Source organism: Myotis brandtii, unplaced genomic scaffold (assembly GCF_000412655.1).
Source record: "Myotis brandtii unplaced genomic scaffold, ASM41265v1 scaffold324, whole genome shotgun sequence".
Lineage (NCBI taxonomy): Eukaryota > Metazoa > Chordata > Mammalia > Chiroptera > Vespertilionidae > Myotis > Myotis brandtii.
In genome coordinates this window covers 2425661-2446433 of record NW_005362439.1, presented here as the reverse complement: position 1 = coordinate 2446433, position 20773 = coordinate 2425661, and the positions used below count along the sequence as shown (strand labels likewise).

At 45.7% G+C, this 20773-nt stretch overlaps 1 protein-coding gene across 24 annotated transcripts in view; it reads left to right on the top strand.

The window, feature by feature from the left end:
- Positions 1–19589, top strand: part of PHF21A (PHD finger protein 21A) — a 162699-nt gene extending 143110 nt beyond the window's left edge. For 16 of the 24 annotated variants that reach the window (XM_014543330.1, XM_014543329.1, XM_014543325.1 and 13 more), the window contains 9 exons: positions 353–451; positions 3217–3268; positions 3998–4077; positions 4501–4561; positions 6902–7161; positions 13556–13711; positions 15832–15907; positions 16283–16386; positions 17939–19589. In XM_014543330.1, coding sequence (XP_014398816.1) covers positions 353–451; positions 3217–3268; positions 3998–4077; positions 4501–4561; positions 6902–7161; positions 13556–13711; positions 15832–15907; positions 16283–16386; positions 17939–18196 — 1146 coding nt within the window. In that variant the 3' untranslated portion in view covers positions 18197–19589. Of the gene's footprint in view, positions 1–352; positions 452–3216; positions 3269–3997; positions 4078–4500; positions 4562–6901; positions 7162–13555; positions 13712–15831; positions 15908–16282; positions 16387–16844; positions 16924–17938 lie in introns of all 24 variants that reach the window. The other 8 variants (XM_005870761.2, XM_014543337.1, XM_014543336.1 and 5 more) reach the window with 3 other exon arrangements.
- Positions 19590–20773: the final 1184 nt, after the last annotated feature.

The window sequence follows — 20773 nt, the reverse complement described above, 5'->3', positions numbered from 1 at the left end:
CCCGCAACCAAGGTACAAGCCCTTGACCGGATTCAAACCTGGGACCCTTCAGTCCACAGTCCGACGCTCTATCCACTGAGCCAAACCGGTTAGGGCGGCTTTTTCTTTTTGTATAATTTAAACGGTTGTATTTATAGATTCATATTTACTCTAGTTATACAATTTAACCACTTCAACTGGGCCTTACATTTTACATTTCTTCCAAAATGAAGTCTATATTACCTCCTTTATTACTGTTTCCAGATTGAGAATGTTTTTCTTTCCTTTCTTGTTGACTACAGTCAAACTGTGTTTGTTTTCATTCTTTAATAAAAAGTGAATTCTGAATTCTCATTTAATTTTCTTCTCCTAGACAATTAAATCTCACACAGAAGCAGATGAGAAACAAACAGAGAGCCACACCATCACTCCACCTGCTGCACCCAAACCAAAACGGGAGGAGAACCCTCAGGTAGGTCCAGCTCCCCACAGGCGTGGCTCAGTCTAGGAGACTGGCTTATTCTCACACACCAGCAGGGACACTTGCTCCTGAACACTTTGTCTTTTCTTTTGCTTTCTCACTATTCAGTAATGTTACTTCCAAGTTAGGTTGGCCTAGGGCAGATAAAGAGTATGGCCTTGAGTGTCCATGAGCTGGCATACCGGCATTTTGTACACATACCACAAATTTGAAATGTAAGATTGGGGATCATTTTACCAGCTATCCTATTGCACTCCTAATAATCACTGTGTTTATTTGTCTCAGCCAACATTTATAAGCTGTTCCGTTCACTCAGCTAAGGTCTATTTACGTTATCGATTACAGTTGTCACATTTGCTTTTTGTTGTTACTGGTGTATTGCACTAGATTTCCAAATCCCAGATGAACCAGTAGCTGAAAAGTAGTTCATCGAAGCATAGAAGTAGGGATGAAAAGAGTAACATCTGTACCACAACTTAGGATAGAATTCTAAACTAAATAGCAAACAAGACTCTGGTACAAACATAGAATGTGAATTCATATGTCCTTAGACAAGAGAATTTTTAAGTTTGATGATTTAGCATAAGCAGCTATAAAATAAAAATTGGACAGGTGATCTGATGATGAATATCTGAAAGTTGGATTTTATTAGACTGGTGATTTTCTTCTGTCCTCAGTGCATTCTCTGTAATGAAACCCTGTCAGATAGTAGCATGAAGCCATCAAAGCTGCATGTCATTAAGAAAAACAGAACTATGATTTATTAAGCCAGGAAGGTTTTTCTAAAACAAGTATAAATGATAACTCTTTCTGATATGAAATGGATTAATTTTTAATGTATCTTAAAGGAGGGACCAAAACTTGAACCAAATTGCTGAGAAACTTGTAAAATCATCCATAAAATTTAAAAAGTATAATAGTTGGAGAGAAAAAAAAGAGTAAGCTGTTAGCAGAATTTCCTTATCAAGAGAAATTAAAGAATATCTTATGTCAGTGCATGGTGTAGGCAAGCAGGTACCTGCCATCATAGGTAGCAGCAGGTATTTTACCTTCTGGTTGGGCAAAATTACTGCCATAAAGAGGCAGTTGGTTCTTGGCACATGTGTGATACATAGATGAGACAAAAGTTCTTGACAACTTTTTGTTTTGTTTATCACTGAAAATCTGTTCCACAGGAGAGGATTTTTTTAATTTAATAATTCTTTCATGAACTCTCAGTCTAGACTGGCAGAGATGTGTTGGACGTGAGTAGCCAAGAAGGGCGCAGTCACGGGATTAAAAGAAAGTGCATCTGAATGTCAGTCCTCACACTGCTTTAACAGAGAGCAGTTGCTAGACAGCCTTCTAATCTTGATTACGTTTTGAAGGAATAGTGGGAATTAGGAATGTAGTTATTTTTGGCAGCCATAAAATGTATGCCATTTCAATATACAATGTGGAAAATGGGCAGCAAGTCCAAGACTGCTTTTCCCTGCCAAAGAACTCTGGCTGTTGGAGGGAGAGGTGCCCACCTAACTTTGGAATAAGAAATAAAAACATTTCTTCAAGATTCTGAGATAATAGTAAAGGGCATTTCTGTTCTCCAGTGCCTGCCTCAATGACCGTATTTTCATAAAACGCTCTCTTGGGTAGCCTGAACCTGTCACATCTGGCCAAAATACCATGATATTTAATGTTGAGGATGAAATGTCAGGATTTTTTAAGATTGAACTGTGGTATAAATAATTCTATAGGAGTATGTCTCCTAGCAATGGATGATATTCTTTATTCACCGGCAAAAAAAAAATTGATGATGCACTCTTTGGCATGTATAGTGCCCACATGCAGTGGTACAGTGGAAAATGGAGACATACTTTCCAGACCTCATGCAACCAAAGAGCAAAGTAGGCATCAATTTGTTGCTTTCTCCAACTTTAAGCATCTGATGTGTCAGCTGTAAGGTGCAATATCCTAATCAGTCTAGTCAGAGAAAAATCGCTCCATGTTTTTAGGCCCATGTTTGAATGAAAAATCATAGTGTTAAGCAGAGCACCTGCTATCATTCCTGAAACTCATTTAGCTTTGAGTTAGCGTTGTCCAGTCAGTGGTAGCAAAATGTAAGAAACCCTGACTTGACATGACAAGTAAAGGCCTAGTCATGACAAGTAAACTACTTAGAATTTTTAGCTTGTTGTATAGGAGGCTCTGCATGTTTTTCGAATATGAAATCCTCTTCTAAGAGGATTTTTAAAAATATTTTTATTGATTTTTTTTAGAAAGAGAGGAAGGGAGAGGGAGAGAGAGAAACATCGCTGTGAAAATGAAACACTGATTGATTGGCTGCCTCCTGCACACCCCCTACCAGGGATCAAGCACACAACCCGGGCATGTGCCTTGACTGGGAATTGAACCGGCAACCTCTCAGTGCACGGGATGACATGTAACCAACTAAGCCTCACTGGCCAGAGCTCTAAAATGATTTTTTTTATGAAAGAAAAAAATATTGGGCCACTCAAAATGCTGATTTCTGCCATTGAGGAAGTAGAAGATGTAGGCCCTTGTCCTTCTCTTTTGGTCCCTGTGAGACAAGGAAGCGGTGGAGTGGCTTCATAGCTGTTAAGAGTGGAAGATGCCCCACTCTTTTTCACCTGAACCTGGCCTCCTTCAGGCCACCAGCCCATTGGGCTGCCTTTCTCTAGAATTCTAGTTGGGAACATGTGATTGGCTTTGTGAGAACCCAAACTGAAGCATATTCATCTTTTGTTTCTCTGGCACAGAAACTTGCCTTCATGGTGTCTCTAGGATTGGTAACACATGACCATCTAGAAGGTAAGAGAAGATATTCATAATGTTGCCTTGCTTCTGGCCCAGAGCTTAGTTCTTGAAAGTGGTGTTTTATTGCTAGAATAGAAAACTGAAAACAAATAGAGTATCATGTAGTCAGTGTGGACTTTGTTTCCTTTTAGAGTAAAATTGGCTAATGTTCAGCCCGCCCCTTCCTTTCACTTTGTATCCACACTGCTGTCCTGGGCAGACCACCCAGTTGCCTGGATTAAGGTGACTTCCGCTCACTTAGGGAACTTTCTCCCCCAGACAGCATGGAGTAGCACATGCCCCCCTGACTTTGTATTTTTCAGTCCTCTTGGTTATTAGAATCTTAAGGACAGTTGCAAAGCTACACCTGTGTTGGTTACTTAATTGAAGAATGGTGAACTATGGTTGCTCAATCTAGGTCTGTGGATAAAGTTCATCCACACCTATGTCACGGTGATCTAAAAATAAACCAGGACAGCTTGTTCACAAGCGTTGTCTACCATTAAGCATGCGGTCACAGAGAGCCTCCCAGGGGACAGCGTGGCCTTGCTTCCCGAGAGGTGAGAGTAGACGTCCTGCGTGTGTGCTCCCAGCAGTGTGCTTGCCTCTGCTGAGGCTGCAGTGAAACCGAGAGGCTGGCCCCATCTCTAATTTGTCTGGGAAAACCCATAGTTAAAATAATGAAGTTAAGTTGTTGAGGTTCCCTGTACCTCTCTTCTAATTTAAACCTTTTGCTTTCCCAAGAAATCCAAAGTAAGAGGCAAGAGCGAAAAAGAAGAACAACAGCAAACCCAGTGTACAGTGGAGCGGTCTTTGAGCCAGAGGTACTCCTGGCCAGCCTGGCCCTTCCCTCGCCATTCACTTCACTTATGACTTATTCAGCACCTCCCGTTGGAAACCTGGTTGTACTTACCCAGCTTTGTAAAGTGATGATTTTTCTCTGGCTGATCCCATTATTTCATTTTTATTATTCGTTGCTTTCCCCTTAGTTTTTGCTTACATTTGAACAGATACAAACCTTCCTTAAAAATTTAACTCACCCTGGCTTCAACACAACTGTCATCTGGAGCAGAGGGAGACCTCCCTGGAGTATATGTAATAAAATCCCTTAGCACTGATACCTTGGGGTGACTGGCACTAACTAGTTGGCATGTTGACAGGCATACTGTGCTTGGTCTTTAGCTTTTGCCAGTATTAGTAGTAACCATGCTATTCAACCATCACATTTCCTTCTTCAACCCTCAAAGCGTAAGAAGAGTGCAGTCACCTACCTGAACAGTACAATGCACCCTGGGACCCGGAAGAGAGGTGAGTACCTTTTATATCTCTCCCTTGCCTCTTGCCTTTGCTTTCTGTGTTGTTTCTTCCCTTTCCCCTAGAAAATAGTTTTGTTGTTGTTATTCTCTGAGAAGGGGGGAAAAGAGAGAGAGATTTCCTGTTAGAGTTGTGTATACTGAGTTGAAAGCGGCCTTTCCTGGGATTCCAGCAAGGCTGCCTCAGGGGAATGGCTTCCTGCAGCATTTCTGCCCCCAGCCCACCAGGCTGTCCCTGAATATAGCACAATGAACAGAACACGGTGCAAAAGGAAGCATTTTAGCGTCACTGAGCAGCACAGAGCCCCGCTGTTGCCAAGGTGCTCTTAGTCGTGTCTGAGTCATCCCTCTGCAGGAGAAACCGGAGCATCACTTAAGTTTCCGTGTGCTGCAGGCTTTCCAGGAAAGAGAGAAGTAGCCACACTGAACACTTAGAATCTGTGAGAAGAAAAGGTCACTGTCAAGCAGGCTTTCGAAAGCAGGAATTTTTAAAGAGCTTCCTCCCGTGTTTTAGACCTCCCCAGGGCAGGCGCTGCACCTCCTCTTAGGGCCGAGAGGACAGCAGCAGCAGTCTCACTGTGCGGGTCTAAATAGGGCTTAATAGCTCAGAGTTGGAGCTCATAAACAAGGTTCTGAAATTGTTCTTTGATGTCAGTAATACATCCCAAGGTCCCTTTCTCTGCATGATAATGTGTCCCTGAATTACAGTCCAGGCTAGAGAGGTTGCAGCGAGTGGAGGAGCATACTAATGTTCGCGTCTGCACACACAGCCTCAGCTGCTGGGAGCCTAGGAGGTCATCCTGACCCTTTGTCTGCCTTAGGGAGGCTGCAGCCACACCACGGCCGCCTCCGCCCGCAGAGAGTGTACCCACCCTGAGTGACCGGTTCTCATGCTGCACCCGCCCCATCCTTCAAGTGATCAAAATATGTAGATGAGAAACCCGAAGCCATTGCTTCATACTAGTTCCTGGGCCACAATAATCAGTGTCATGGATTATTTTTTGTTTTTAGCAATTTTTAGTGACCTCTTACACAGTTCTCAGAAAGGAGCCCCCAGCCAGAAGCCACAGTTAATTGGCCTGCTGGTGGGCTGGTTCTGCTAAAAGAAAAGGGGTTAAATGAGCCAGAAAGACCTTGGCATCTTTTGCCAAGGTCAGAGGATGAAAGCCTGCATCTACAAGCCTAGGATATGCCTTCTGTGGGTAAACAAAGAGCATTCATCTTCCACTTCTCCCCGCAGCACTATTTCCCCAGGAAGACACACCAGTATGACCTGTCTTTGTACTGCAGACATCCCCAGTCTAACACACATAAGTGATGTTTGTGTATGTCTGACAGAATCAGCATTCCTGTGCATGGTTTTGATATAAATTGTAACTGTTGGCAAAGTCACGATCTGCCTGCCATTACCAGTGTTCGTAGGCAGTTGTGCACCTCTCTGGCTCTTTTTTCCCTGTTGTGTTCTAGGCATTCACTTTGTTCACTCACAGCTTCGGAGTGTGACCCTGACTTAGACATGTCAGGCAGGAGTGGTTGGCCTGGACTTGCCACACCCACATGGTCATTTATGATCCTCTGTAGCATGAGGTGTGATGCAGATGCTCCTACTCATATCAGGCCTCTCAGTTAGCAGTGTTGCTGATGACGGCCTTCCTGAGACTGGCTCAGCCCAGTCCTGAGACCTGTGGGTCACCAGAATGTGGTAGAAAGTGGGGAGACAATTCTCGACCAACTAGGGAGAACACTTGAGTCCAGACCTACTTAAATTCATATTTAAACTCAGGACATCTTTTTAGCTCTTGGGTTCCAGCTACCCCTTGAACATCTCTCTCGCTAGCTGTAGCAGCAAGGGGTAGGAGTAGTTAACTTGAATTTTGTCTCCTTGCTTCACCTTTCTCTACCCTTATAGGCAGTGAAATGACCAAAATATAGGCAGGTGAGAAAAGGAAAAGCAGAAATCCTAAATAAATCCATTTGTGGGAGCCGAGAATCATTAATATAAGAAGAATGATGGTTGCAGAGAAACTTTAGTGAACAATATGCAAAAGATATGGGAAAGTAAAGTAGATTCATATTTCTGGCCTTGGCTCCCTGTAAGCTTTGGTTCTCGCCTGAGAAATCAGATGTCACAGTCCAGGAGCCTCACTGCTACCTGCCAAGGCAAGGCCCTTTAACACGACCCAGCATCTCTGTCATTCTGCAAGTCCTCTCTTCTCCTCCCTTCTTTTGAGACTCAGGCAGTTTCTAATGACATTTAAATCTTAGCTTCTCTTCCTGTCTTTGGGACTGTTGTATTAACCTTCTGTCTGCTACCTCACTTCCTTTTCCATGCTAGCCAATGAGGAACACTGGCCAAAGGTATGTAAGATCATTTTCCCCCTCTCTTCCCCCCACCCCTTTTCCCCTTTTGTTCCCTTCTCTTGGCATATAGGTCGTCCTCCAAAATACAATGCAGTGATGGGGTTTGGAGCCCTTACCCCAACATCCCCCCCATCCAGTCATCCTGACTCCCCTGAAAATGAAAAGACAGAGACCACATTCACTTTCCCTGCACCTGTTCAGCCTGTGTCCCTGCCCAGCCCCACCTCCACAGACGTAAGTAACGTGGGAAAAGCTCCCTGTCTCTGAGAGCCTCACTGGGGAAACATTGTCCTGTGTTGTCTCCTCCAGCAGCATCACCCTGACTAACCCGGGAAAGCAGGGACCCCGACAGGACACTATGCCGGGAAGGCAGCTCTGCTGAGGCCCAGGTCCTGCTGTGTTCTTGGGACTCATGCTAAATGTCAGGAGGCTCAGTAGTTTCCGGAGGCTACATTTGATGTGCCGTGAAGGAGTTCTCAGGAAGGTGTGGGGTGGGAAGTCAGCTCACGTCCCTGCAAGGTGTACAGGTTTCTATCATCAGGTTTTGGAGGTGGGGGAATGAGCAAGGTGGACGTTCCCTTAGCAATTGTTGCCTGCTTCAAGTGGAATTCAAGAAGTGGAAACTTTGCCGTAGAGCAGCTATATTCAGCAGAGTTGGTTAGAAATAGGTTCCAGAAAGAGTGTCAAATACTCAGTAGTTCTTCACCCAGAAACTGCAGGAGTGTCACCAGTGCCCTACATTTTTAAATGAGCATTTCCAAAGCAGTGACTTCACACAGCAAATACTTAGTGAGCGCTTCTCTGCTGAGCAAGTGCTGTTCTTGAGGCTGGGATAGAACAGGAACAAAACCAGCTTCCGCCCTAGCTGGTTTGGCTCAGTGGATAGAGCGTCGGCCTGCGGACTGAAGGGTCCCAGGTTCGATTCCAGCCAAGGGCACATGCCTGGGTTGCGGGCTCTATCTCCAGTGGGGGATGTGCAGGAGGCAGCCAATCAATGATTCTCTCTCATCATTGATGTTTCTATCTCTCTTTCCCTCTCCCTTCCTCTCTGAAATCAATAAAGATATATTTAAAAAAAAAACAAACCCAGCTTCCTGCCCTCATGGAGCTCATGTTGCACGGTGGGAGGCAGGTGATACGCAGATGAACATATAATGTGCCAGGGAGTGATAAAGCTGTGGGAAAGTGAGACAGGTGAGGGGCATAAGGGGTTAGGGCAGGAGGTTGCTCTTTTATGAAGATGCTGAGAGGGTGGGGGGGAGAGCACTCTGTAAAGAGGGAACAGCAATGCAAAAGCCCTGAGGTAGAAATGTACATGCACGAAGAAAAGAGGCCAAGACGGCTGGGCAGTGAGCAGGTGCGAGTGGTGGGGATGAGACCCCAGAGGTGGCAGGGTTTTTGACTTTTTATTGTGAAAATGCCAAACCTACAGAAAAGTTACAGTAACAATACAAGGAATAGATGTATACCCTTCACCTCGATTGACCAGTTGTTATCATTTTGCCACATATGCTTCTCTCTTCTACACACACATATACACACACTTATACATACACACATACACACACACACATATATATAAATATATACACATACATACACACAAACTTTTTAAAAATCCTTAACCAAGGATATGCTTATTTAGAGAGGAATAGAGAGGTGAGAGAGAAACTTTGATCAGTTCCTCCCGTAAGTGCCCCGAGAAGGGATTGATCCCCTGACCTAGGTATGTGCTCTGACCAGGAATCAAACCCACAACCTTTTGGGGTCTGTGATGACATTCCAACCAACTGAGTCACTCTGCCAGGGCCACACTTTTTTTTCTGAACTAGTTAAGAAATTGTAGGCATCATGAATCTTCACCCCAAATGCTTTGGTTTATATCTCCTAAGAATAAAGATATTCTCTGATATAGCCACAATACAGTTATCAGATAGAGGAAATTTAATATTGATAAAAGGTTATTATACAATATACAGTTCATATTCAGCTTCTCAATTTGTCTCGAATATTGCCTTAGTGGCACTTACATTTTTCTGCTTCAGGATCCAATTCAAGATCACTCTTGCATTTCTTGTCTCTTTAGCCTCCTTACTCTGGACTAGTTTCCCATCTTTTCTTTGTCTTTCATGGCATTGATGTGTTTAGAAAGATTGGCCAGTTGCTGTGTAGGGTGTCCCTCCATTTGGATGACCCGATTGTTTCCTCAAGAACAGATTGGAGGCTGCATTTCTGTAGGAACACGAAGTAAGCGGTGATGAGTCCTCAGTGCATCGCAGCAGGAGGCACGTGCTGTCAGTCTGTCCCCTTGTTGGTGCTGTTAACGTTCATCCTTAAAATAGATCCCATCGAATGTCTCCACTTGTACAGGCACCTGTTTCCTCAGCTTTGAGTCTGTAAATATCCAGTTCCCCAGCAAACTGCTACCCAGTGGTTTTAGCATTTTTTTGCTGGTTCTTGCCTGCAGTTATTATTCAAAGGTGTTTGCAAAATTGATTGGGATTTTAAAAGGACCGATGTGTGTAAAATATGGTGGCGAGACTGGGAGGATAGGACGGGAGCAGGGAGATCAGTGAGGAGGCTGTTATAGTCGTCTGATCAGGAGCCAATGCTAACTTGGCCTAATATAATAGGTAGAAATGGAGATGGAGAAAAGTGATTGAGTCTGCATCTTTTTGAAAAGCCAGTAGAATTGGATAATGGGGTATGAGAACAAGAACAGTCAAAGGTGAATCCAAAGTTTTTGGCCCAAACAGCTAGGAGGCTGGAGCTGCCCTTTCCTGGACATGACAGGAGAAGCAGGTTTGGCATGTCTCATCTCTCTTGTGAATGACAGAGCTTGTCTTTAGGGTCACCTTCAGGTATAAGATCCCTTGCATTACAGGCTCTTAGTAGTCTAAAGTCTGCCCCTCTCCAAAGAGCAAAAGAATACCATCTGCACATCCTGAGTTAAACTTCCAGAAACGACAAAGGGAGTGTCATCTGTGGAGGACCAGGTCACGGAGGAGTTCTGTTCTCTGCCAGGCGTCCTTCCGTGAACATAGCTGGTGGCCTCAGACCCAGCCTTGCTGTCAGACTCAGCCTTTTGTTCAGCTTTCCTTTGGCAGGAGTCATTGATTCAGGTTTCTGCTTCTCCTGTTAACTGGCACCAGACATCCCTGTGGTCACCTTGTTTGGTGGCAGCGAAGATTGTCTCAACTTCTTTGAAGTTAAAGCATTGCCCAGGGGTGGACAGCTCTTGGTGGGGCTGTCCCCCAGGAGTTCTGTGGTTCTGCATGTGAGTCTCTTCCTTAAACAGTGTTGTTTTTATTTTTTGACTTTGGGCTGAGGGGGTTTATAAAATGGTTTTCTTGAAAGGATCCACTTAGCTCTAATCACAAACTAAAAGCTTCTGCCAGGTTTTGTGTTAAAATATACACACTGTTCTTCTTAGAAATCTAAAGATAAAAGGAAGCTTTTCTAAAACCACTAAATAATGTAATTGACTTCTACTTTTACATATCTCAACAGTGGCAGTTATTAAAATCGACACACAGGGCTCTGTATATTAGCTTCTGGGTGGCATAACCCCAACAACATTAATTAAATAATAACAGCTGAGAGGCAGGCATTTCCTGGAGATCAATACCATCTAGAAGGACTTGGTACAAGATATGGCTGGGCGCTAATCCTCAGGATGTAACTTGTTGCCACTATCATCACTTTTATGAGAAGGGAAGATGAGTTGACATAATTATACAATTTTTTTAGCAAATGATGAAGTTGCAATTGATACAACCAGGGTTTTTTTTTAAAAAAACCTATGGCCTCAGCCCCTAGCAAAGAATTGTGGGTCAGACATCTTTCCACTTCCCATTTGGTTTATGGTAATAATTCGGTCCTTCACCAAAGCCTAAGCTTTCTGACCTGGTGCAGCACCTCGTTGGACTTCCTTTCTGTTGAAGCAGAGAACCAGTTCTGTGTGGATGAAATACATGACTTACCATTTCATATTCATTTCTATGGGTAGTAGTTCTCAAGTATGGCCTGGGGGTCCCTGAGACTCTTTCGGGGGGTCCATAAAATCAAAACTATTTTCATGATCATATTCAAACACTCTCTTCCGGTTTCATTCTCATTCTCTCAAGAGTGAACAGTGGAGTTTCCCAGATATTACATGTCATGATGATATCATCACTCTGATGGCTAATGGGCAGTGCACCTGTGTGTTCTGGGGTTCAAATTTTCCAATACATATTTTTGTAACTTCCTGGATTCTATAATTATTTCAAACTTAAAATGTTTTAAAACTTCTAATAAGTAAATATCAATGTATCTAACTCCCATAAACAAAAGCTCTTTGAGGACTTTAGTAATTTTAAAAGTGTATGTCTCAGTGGTTAGAGTGTCAGCCCACTCACCCAAGGGTCGTGGGTTCGATTCCCAGTCAAAAACATGTACTTGGGTTGCAAGTTGGATCCTTGGCCCCCAGTTGAGGCGTGTGCGGGAGGCAACCAATCAATGTGTCTCTATCACATTGATCTTCCTCTCTCTCTCTCCCTCTCTCTCTCTCTCTCTCTCTCTCTCTCTCTCTCTTTCTTTTCCTTCCCCCTCCCTGCCCTCCCTCCCTTCCACTTTCTCTAAAAATCAATGGAAAAAGTATCCTTGGGTAAGGAGTTAACAACAACAACAAAAAGAGTGTAATGGGGTCCTGACACCAAAAGATTACGAGTTACTGCTATGAGCTATATAAAGAGGATACAGTGTTGTTTTTTTCCTTTAGCAACTGAAATAAATTAGTTAAGTTTTATTTTATGTACTCTCCACCTTCCACTTCTTGATGTTCCCCTTATTTAGGATAAAAGGAAAGTGAGCAGAACTCTTTATCCAACAAATACCTCTGAATAAAATGTGCACTTTGTCTCATACTTCATCACTGCTAATTCTATCTATGGTTCATGAAAAAACTCTCTGAAACCCTAAAATTTGTATAAACTTCATAAAGATGCAGACTTACAACATGGGGCTGAGCTTTAAGAAAAACTGACCCTCTAGAGAAGAGCACCCTCAGCCTGATTCTAAGAATGAAAAGCAAGTCACGGTAATCGAGGAGTGAAACTTACCTCTTCCGGTGCCTGGAAGTTGAACTGTCGGGCATTCTCGTGTAGTGTTTTTGCACATGCACTGGGTATCTTTTCTACTGCCCAGAGGTGACATTTTCTTACTCGGAAAGGTTAAAACCCACCCACACTGATTATCGTACAACTTTGTAGCATCTTCTAGCTGCTGGGTAGCCTGCTGAATGACAGGGGAAGTCTCCATTCCTAGAGGAAACACGGGCCTGGGGAGAAAGGTCTTCCCACGTGGTGGAGGGTCTATCATGGGAGGAAGACCTGCTCTCTGAGTCATTGCTTCCTGTGCACAAGTTCTGAGTTAAGCCTTTTGGCAAAATAGTCTACTAGAACCTAAAACAACACATTGGCAGGAAAGGGTCTGGCCCAGGCCAGACACTGCCTTTGCTGGCTCCCCTCCGACGCTCCCTCAGCCTTCCCTGCCCTGGATCCATTCAGCGGCATTAGTCCTGTTCAGAGGACGGGTCAGGGATTCACTTGCTGAAAAATGCCTCTTGCATACTTCTTTCTCAGTGCTCTCCTCTCCACGTTTTAAGTAGATGGGCTTTTTTCTGAGGGTGCCTTCTGCTCAGAAGCTTCAGCAGCCCTACCTGAGAACTCACTGGTGGGCGGGAGAGCGCACAGAGGCCCTTCTCGCCTCACCTGGCGAAGTATTTTACAGGGAGGAATACAGCCTCCAGAATAGAATGGGCCATTGAACACCACATGCCAAATGCAGGTTTAAGGGAGAACATTGTCAGCTGTTGCTTTGGCTTTTAAAGTCTTCATATTAGAAAGCTCGGTTTAATCAGTTTAATTGGCTCCTGACTTACTCTTTTCCCATTTGAACTTTCACTATTATCTTTTCTCCCTGAGCAAGCAGAGTTTAGTAAAATTCCATTTCTTACCTGTTGTCTTTCCCAATCCTTCTAAGTTTTCTCCAAAACTGATAGTAATGAGAATGTTTATATCTTTGGTCTCAGAACACGTTGATGAATGGGTTTCAGTGTCTTCAAGCTTTCCCATTTGTGGGTTAGACTCTACCCAAATGTAACAAATGCTGAGCTCTCACCCGTGAAGTTAATTTTGGCCTAGACCTGTGGTCGGCAAACTCATTAGTCAACAGAGCCAAATATCAACAGTACAATGATTGAAATTTCTTTTGAGAGCCAAATTTTTTAAACTTAAACTATATAGGTAGGTACATTGTTATTAACTTAATTAGGGTACTCCTAAGGCATAGGAAGAGCCACACTGAAGGGGCCAAAGAGCCGCATGTGGCTCTCGAGCCGCAGTTTGCCGACCATGGGCCTTGACGACAGCTTTCCCATGAAGTCTGCTTTAAAACGAAGAATACTACCCCTGCCCAGGGAACCTCAGCTATATGGGGCAGGTGGGGGCTTGTGAATACTCTTGTAATATGTTAGAGGGGGCACAGCTGCTTGTCCTAAAACATGTATATGTATCCAGAATGTGCATGTTAACATTCACATTTTACCTTTTTGTCCTCTCTCTTACCTCTCTTCTCAATTTCATAGGGTGATATCCATGAGGATTTTTGCAGCGTTTGCAGAAAAAGTGGTCAGTTGCTGATGTGTGACACGTGTTCCCGTGTGTATCATCTGGACTGCTTAGACCCTCCTCTGAAAACGATTCCCAAGGGCATGTGGATCTGTCCCAGATGTCAGGACCAGGTAGGGGGACAGTGGTCAGACAGAGGGCGGGACCAAGGAGGAGCAAGATAACATGGTCAGGTCTTCCTTCCCCTATGATCTGGGGGATGGCAGTCTCTGCCCTTCCCAGTTCTCAGGCCATGTGAGCCCTGTTCACAGCAGAGCACTCGCCTGCCAGCTTCCCTCCCCTCAGAGACATTCTGTCATATTCGTGAGGCAGCGACTCGATGTGCTGGTAGAGAGACCCTGATAGCTTCCCTTTATGTGAAATGACTTATTACCTTGACCCTAAAAGTCCATAAGACTTTCTGCCTCATTCTCTAAGAATGGTACAAACCTAGTATATGTTTTTGAAACTCTATATTGAAAATAAAATTCTTTTTTGTTTGTTTGTTTTTGTTAATCCTCACCTGAGGATATTTTTTCCATTGCTTTTCAGAGAGAGTGGAAGGGAAGGAGAGGAGGAGGAGGAGGAGAGAGACATTGATGGGAGAGAGACACATTGACTGGTTGCCTCCTGCACACTCCCCAGCCAGGGGTAAGGAGCAAACCGCAACCCAGGTACATGCTGTTGACAGGGAATCAAACCTACGACCCGTCAGTGCCTAGGCCAGCGCTCTAAACACTGAGGCACGGGCCAGTACTTTCTTAAATGAAAGTATTCAGTCGGTTGTTTCATTCAAATAATAGCTTCACTTTTAACCTATGTTGTCATCAGGATCAGAGAACTAACTGTACAGTGGTATCAATATTCCATGGACTTGAAAGGCAAGCACAGAATCATGTGCTACTTAACGACAGGGATACATTCTGAAAAATGTGTCATTAGATGATTTTGTCCTTGCGAGAGTATCACAGAGCGCATTTACACACACCTAGATGGTAACCTGCTGCACACCTAGGTCCAGCCTATTGCTCCTGGGCTACAAGCCTCTATGTCTCATTACAAACAACACGAGATTAAGTCAAGCACAAGAGAAAATGATGCAATCGAGAGACACAGTTCACATGAGATGTATGAGGCCGTAGCCAGCGTAGCACAGAATATTGCTTTACAACAAACTTCCTGTTTTTAATCAATAGAACTGTATACTCTGAAATAAAAAGTATAGTATAGCAAATACATAAACAGTAGCATAGTTGTCTGTTATCATTATCAAGTACTATGTACTGTGCATAACTGTATGTGCGATATGTGTATGACTGGCAGTGCAGTAGGTTTGTTACACCAGCAGCACCACGAACACATGTGTTCTATGATGTTACTAGGCCATAGGAATTTTTTGGCTCCATTATAATCTTATGGGCCCACGTGTATATGTGGTCGGTCATTGATCAAAGCATCGTACGGCACATGACTGTATGGTTAGCTACCCCAGCTTTCCCTCCTCTGCTTAGTTTCTGATTTCTTTTTCTCACATACCCATGTATCTTAATGTTTTCATTATAGGTGGTCTCATGTCGCTTTTTTAGAAGTAGGCAAAGTATAACCAAATAAGGTCAGTAGCTCAGCAGACATTGGGATGCTGCTCAGGTCTTGGGAATCTGGTCTGAGAGAATTCTGGTTTTTCCCCTTTTAACCTTGGTCCTCTTCCTGCTGTCGCCTGATGTAGTTATAGGGACAGTTCTCTCCTTGTTCTCTTCCAGTTGCTGCTTTGTGATTCTCTGATCATTTGTCACATGGGGTCTGGATTATATGTGGTATCAGAGCTGAGACGTCATTTCCTTGGCCAGGCTGCCTTTCAGGGGCATGGAGCTAAAACTGAGATAGGCAGCCCGTGTCGGGTCAGGGACGAAGCTGCCCATGGCTGCGGCCACAGTGCCGACCTGCCGCTTATGCTGGTGGTTCTGCCTGTGGGACTCATCAGGAGCCTGTGACACGAGTGAAAAGATAGGAGTGCCCAGCTTCCTTCTCACTCAGGGATCAAGTAGCTTGGCTGTCCCTGCTTTGTACCTCATTCTCTCAGGCTGGTACCTGGAACTTTACAGTCCAGAAACTGTAGAACAGCATTTTGCACCGCTGCCCTCATAATCCCTCGTGGATTTTTATCTGCCCGTAGCTGCAGTCACCCTTGCTGGTCATTACACAGGGGACGTGTGTTTACCTCCTTCTCAAGGTAAAATTCTAAACATATTTTCAGATGCTGAAGAAGGAAGAAGCAATCCCGTGGCCTGGAACTTTGGCCATTGTCCATTCCTACATCGCCTACAAAGCAGGTAAAGAGTTACCCGTACGCTCTTGTGTCATCTTCCCTTGTTTAAAAAAACAAAAAAGGTACTGGGTGTAAGTATTTGCTTTGTTTTAAAAAGGAAATTTAACGTTAAAAATGAAAAGCTTCTAGTGAATGAAATGGAAGACTGTGTAGCACTTTCTTGGGAGGAAGAATGAGAAGTAGATCTTGTTCATATGAAGCCAGGCTGAAGCCCCTGACCATCTTCCTAGCAAGTCTGTGCACGGAAAGGGGAAGAGGGCCCTGTGCACTGGCTGGGGGCTCGGGGAACTTTGGGGAGAATATCTTCTTTGGCAAACATTCTGAACACTGGCCTTTTCAAAGAATTTATTGTTAAAAACAGTTCATTTTTTTTTTTCAGCTAAAGAAGAAGAGAAACAGAAGTTACTTAAATGGAGTTCAGATTTAAAACAGGAACGAGAACAGCTAGAGCAGAAGGTGAAACAGCTCAGCAGTTCTATAAGTGTAAGTGAGCCTCCTGCCTTCGGCGATAAAGCAGACAGAGCTTCCCAGGCACATCGCAGCTCCTGTGGCTCCCAGGACTGGTTCCAGTCCTTTAGCTCTTAACACAGCTGACTTGGGCAGATGGAAAGCTTGCCTCCAGTTAGAGTTGGCCCTCAGGTACAGGGGGCCCATTGGTATATGGTGCCTTAGCCACGCTCTGGAACAGCCTCTTGGTTTTGGTCTGAGAGCAAGCATTTTCAGTCTCCTGGCCGCAGAGGTAGATTAGAAGCTGCAGTCGTGTAGCTGCCACCCCTGTGCATCCTAAGCATGTTTGGGGGGAGTGTGGAGCCTGACCTGACAACAGACAGGTGCAGACCAGCCCCGCATCTGCGTCTTTCTCGTCGCCCAAGCTAGTGAGTCCGTCCACACGGCCCGTCTCTTCCACTCTTTCTTCCCCACCGTGCTGTTTGCGTTTCCAGGTTTTCCTGACCAGCCTGAGGAAGAGGGGTTTCTAGAGACAAGTTTGGAAGTAAATACTGCCCAGCCTGCCGTGTCCAGGTGGGAACGAGAGTTGTACTTGTAACCGAGATTCAGAGGCTCCTCCCGACGGGCAGGTTCTTTCCCGCGGAGTAGGTGCCTGTCGGAGTGAGGTGGCCTTGGCCCTCAGACACTGGGTGGTGTCCCGGACCTGGTGACGGTTGAGCTGTCCCACTCACCTGCTTTCGTCCCTCCCCACCTTCCTACCCATGGCATGCAGGTCTCACTTCTCTTTCCCTGCCTAGCGCAGAAGCCAACAGGTGTGAGAGGCTGAGGGCAAAAGACTACAGGTGACGAGCAGGAGGGGTTCTGTTGGCTGAAGTCTGATTCTCCTAACATCGCTGTCCCGCCCAGGCTCTGCCTCTGAGTTCTTGCCGACCGAGTGATCCTCGGGAGGCCCTCCGGTTGAACACAGACACCCCTGGCTTGTTTTCTACCCTGAAAAGCTCAGTCCGGTCCTGACCATGTTAGCACCGGCAGCGCAGTGCAAACACCCGCCCAAACCAGCTTCTGCGCGGCTGTGGGAACTTTGTTCTTGTTGTTTTTAATTCTTACCTGAGGATGTGTTTATTGATTTTAGAGGGGAAGGGAGAGGGAGAGAGAAGCATTGATGTGAGAGAGAAATATCAACCGGTTGCCTCCTATATGCTCCCTGACAAGGGATTGAACCCGCAACCTGGGTATGTGCCCTGACTGGGAATCAAACCTGCAACCCCCCGATGCTCTAACACATTGAGCCACACCGGCCAGGCGGAATTGTGTTTTTAAAATTACTTATTTCATAGTATTAGAGCAGTCATTCACCTTTGGTTTTAAGTCCCAGTGTCAAGTAGAATTGGCTTTTAAACCACTCGTTTGCCCTCTGTCTCTTGCCTCTGGGGCCTCCTCCTTCCTTGGGCGGTGGCTCCCACTCCTGTGGAGCAGAACAGGTCCCGGGCTGCACACTAACCAGCGAGGATCCTTCCACCTGCAGAGGCTGGCAGGCCTGGCAGCAAAGCCACAGGCTCAGTGCCACCGCCCTTCTCGTTTGCTGCAGAAATGCATGGAAATGAAGAACACCATCCTGGCCCGGCAGAAGGAGATGCACAGCTCCCTGGAGAAGGTGAAGCAGCTGATCCGCCTCATCCACGGCATCGACCTCTCCAAACCCGTAGACTCTGAGGCCACTGTGGGGGCCATCTCCAACGGCCCGGACTGCACCCCCCCTGCCAACGCCGCCACCTCCACGCCAGCCCCCTCCCCGTCCTCGCAGAGCTGCACAGTGAACTGTAACCAGGGGGAAGAGACTAAATAACAGAGCCCTGCCAGGAGAAGCCACGGGATCCCGGCGGCGAGGAGAGCAAAACACTGAAGACTCTAGAAAAGCAAAGCCGGATTTCTTCTGGAAAGTACAGAATTCTTTTGGTTCTTTGGTTCCAGAGAGAGAGAAGATGCTTGTGCCAGGTGGCACCAGAGTTTGCCAATTGATCCTTCTTATTCTGTGTGTACATGCAAAGATTGGACCATGTTACATGAAATAGTGCCAGCTGGAGGTTCTTTGCCAGCACCATGCCAAGTGAAATAATATATTTACTCTCTCTATTATACACCAGTGTGTGCCTGCAGCAGCCTCCACAGCCACGATGGGTTTGTTTTTGTTTTGTTGGGTGGGGAGCAGGGACGGGCGGAGGGAGGAGAGCAGGTTTCAGATCCTTATTTGCCGAGCCGTTTGTTTAGGTAGAGAAGACAAGTCCAAAGAGTGTGTGGGCTTTTCCTGTTTCTAAACTTTCACTACTTAAAACCAAAAAAAGGAAATCGAGATTTCACCAACCCCAGTGCCCAGAGGAGGGATGGGGAGGGAATGGGAGGGAGCCGGGGTGGGAAAAGTATATCAAATAAGCAGTATTTCTTATCATGTGTGGTGGGCCACAGTGTGCGGAGAGATGGGCACCAAGGACGGCCGTCGGGTTCTCTGAGCACGCGCTTCCCTGCCGTGGGCGCCCCACCGCTCCCCAGGTTCCTTCCCTGCTCTGGCAAATGGGCGCGCGCCCCGTGGATGGTGGGTCCCTTCCCTCTCCAAGAACAAGCAGAGCCAGGCTCAGTCAGCCCTTGCCCAGGGCAGGGAAGAAGGGTGTGTGTGTCGAGGAAGGAAAAAAGGTGGATCAGTGATTTTACTTGAAAACAAGCTCCATCCCCTTTCTATATTTATAAAAGAAGATCCTGAGCGTAGCAGCACACGACCAGGTGTGTGTGGATTGAATGGAGACGTCTCTCTTTTTCTTTTTTTAATTTTTGTTCTTTATTTTCTTTTTTAAAAAGTTTTATTTTATTGTTTCTTTTACTTTTTTGGTAACAAAAACTAAAATAAGGAATAGAAAAGCTGTTTTTCAGGCTGACAGTCCAGTTAAGGGTAGTCGAGACCTTGCATGGTAGAATAGGAGCCATAGTGTCAGTGAGGTCCAGTGAGTCTGTGTGAGTCCTTGTGTCATCGTCGGGGCACTGTTTTTTATGCAAGGGCAAAATCTTTGTATCCGGGGAAAACAACAACAACTTTTTTTTAAATTAAAAAAGAAAAATAAAAGATATTGAGGTCTTCCTAGTGTTACTTAAATTAAGATCAAGGTAAGAAACATTGTAAAAAAAATTACAAAAGTGCTATTTGTTTCCTAAAAACAGTGATTTCTATTAAAAAAGGTGTCAGAACTGGAGAAAATGCTGTGTAGTTATAATTTTTTAGCACAGAACCTGCTGATCATGATGCCATTTTGCTGTGTTTGTGTCTCAAGACTGGTGGGCTAGTCTCCATGATTTCTGACCTGGGATGGCTGCCGGCCTGCCGGGCAGGGGCGGAGCTCTCCTACCATCCCCTCCTCAGAGAAGACTGCCCTCTCTTCTTGGTGCAGGGATCTGGGCTCCTGTTTTTGAAGCCCAAATGGAGTGTGGATCGTATCGAGGTCCTACCCACTATCCCCACAGATTTTGCTAGAGCAAAAGGCTGGTGCCTAAATAAGATCCCTTCCTTTGGTGCTGCTCTTGGTCTTTCAGCCACCAGCATTTCGAGTGCCTGGGGGACAGCTTGGAAGGAAATGGCCAGGGAAGCTCATTGGTGCCTATGCACCCCAGCCCTCTGGGAGGGGGCAGGGGGCAGGCTGGCTGCATCAGCCCTTGGTGCTTAGAAAGAACAAAGGAATGCGGTTTCTCAAGGTTGCATGGTGTGTCAGAGCCAGAGCCCCAGGGTGGCCTTTGCATCTGTCTTGCCTTTGAAGAGAGGTCTAAATGTCCAGCCCCTTTCTCTGCCTGCTGGCTCCAGGCACCGGAGATGGACTTCACTCCACTTTGCCCACCCACAAGCTTCCTGGGTAACCTTTGGCCACAATCTCTGTGCTTGCCTTGGCTGGCTTGTCTCCTTAAAAACCAGGGTTCTGAAAGGCTCGGACATTTCTGTCGTCTTGCCTGTGGAAAATAAATTTTGCCAGGTGTGTCCTCCGGCTGGAGTTCTTGGCCTAGCAGGAGGGAGGCAGAGGCCCGGGCGCCACAAGCCCTCCCAAAGCCCCTCCCCCAAGCCCACTCTGTGCTTCTTACTGGCCAGAGTCTAGGAGGGGCAGGAAAGGTCCCATTAACTTCTCCCTCATCCAGTTAGACCCAGAGACAAAGATGGATCCTGAGAGCAAACACAACAGAGAGACACTTCTTAGGTGAAATGTCTCACCTCCACCAGCGATTTTCATCCATCTTCCAGGGAGGTCCCAGGAGGGACTCCGAGGCAGGACTGAGAGGTTGCCTGAGGGGGATGGAGAGGAGCTCCCTTTCCTCATGCAGAAACCAAGGTGCTATGTCTCGTCAGGGAGTTTAGGAAGTGCCTGGACTAGTTGGAGGAATAGCTGGCGGAGGT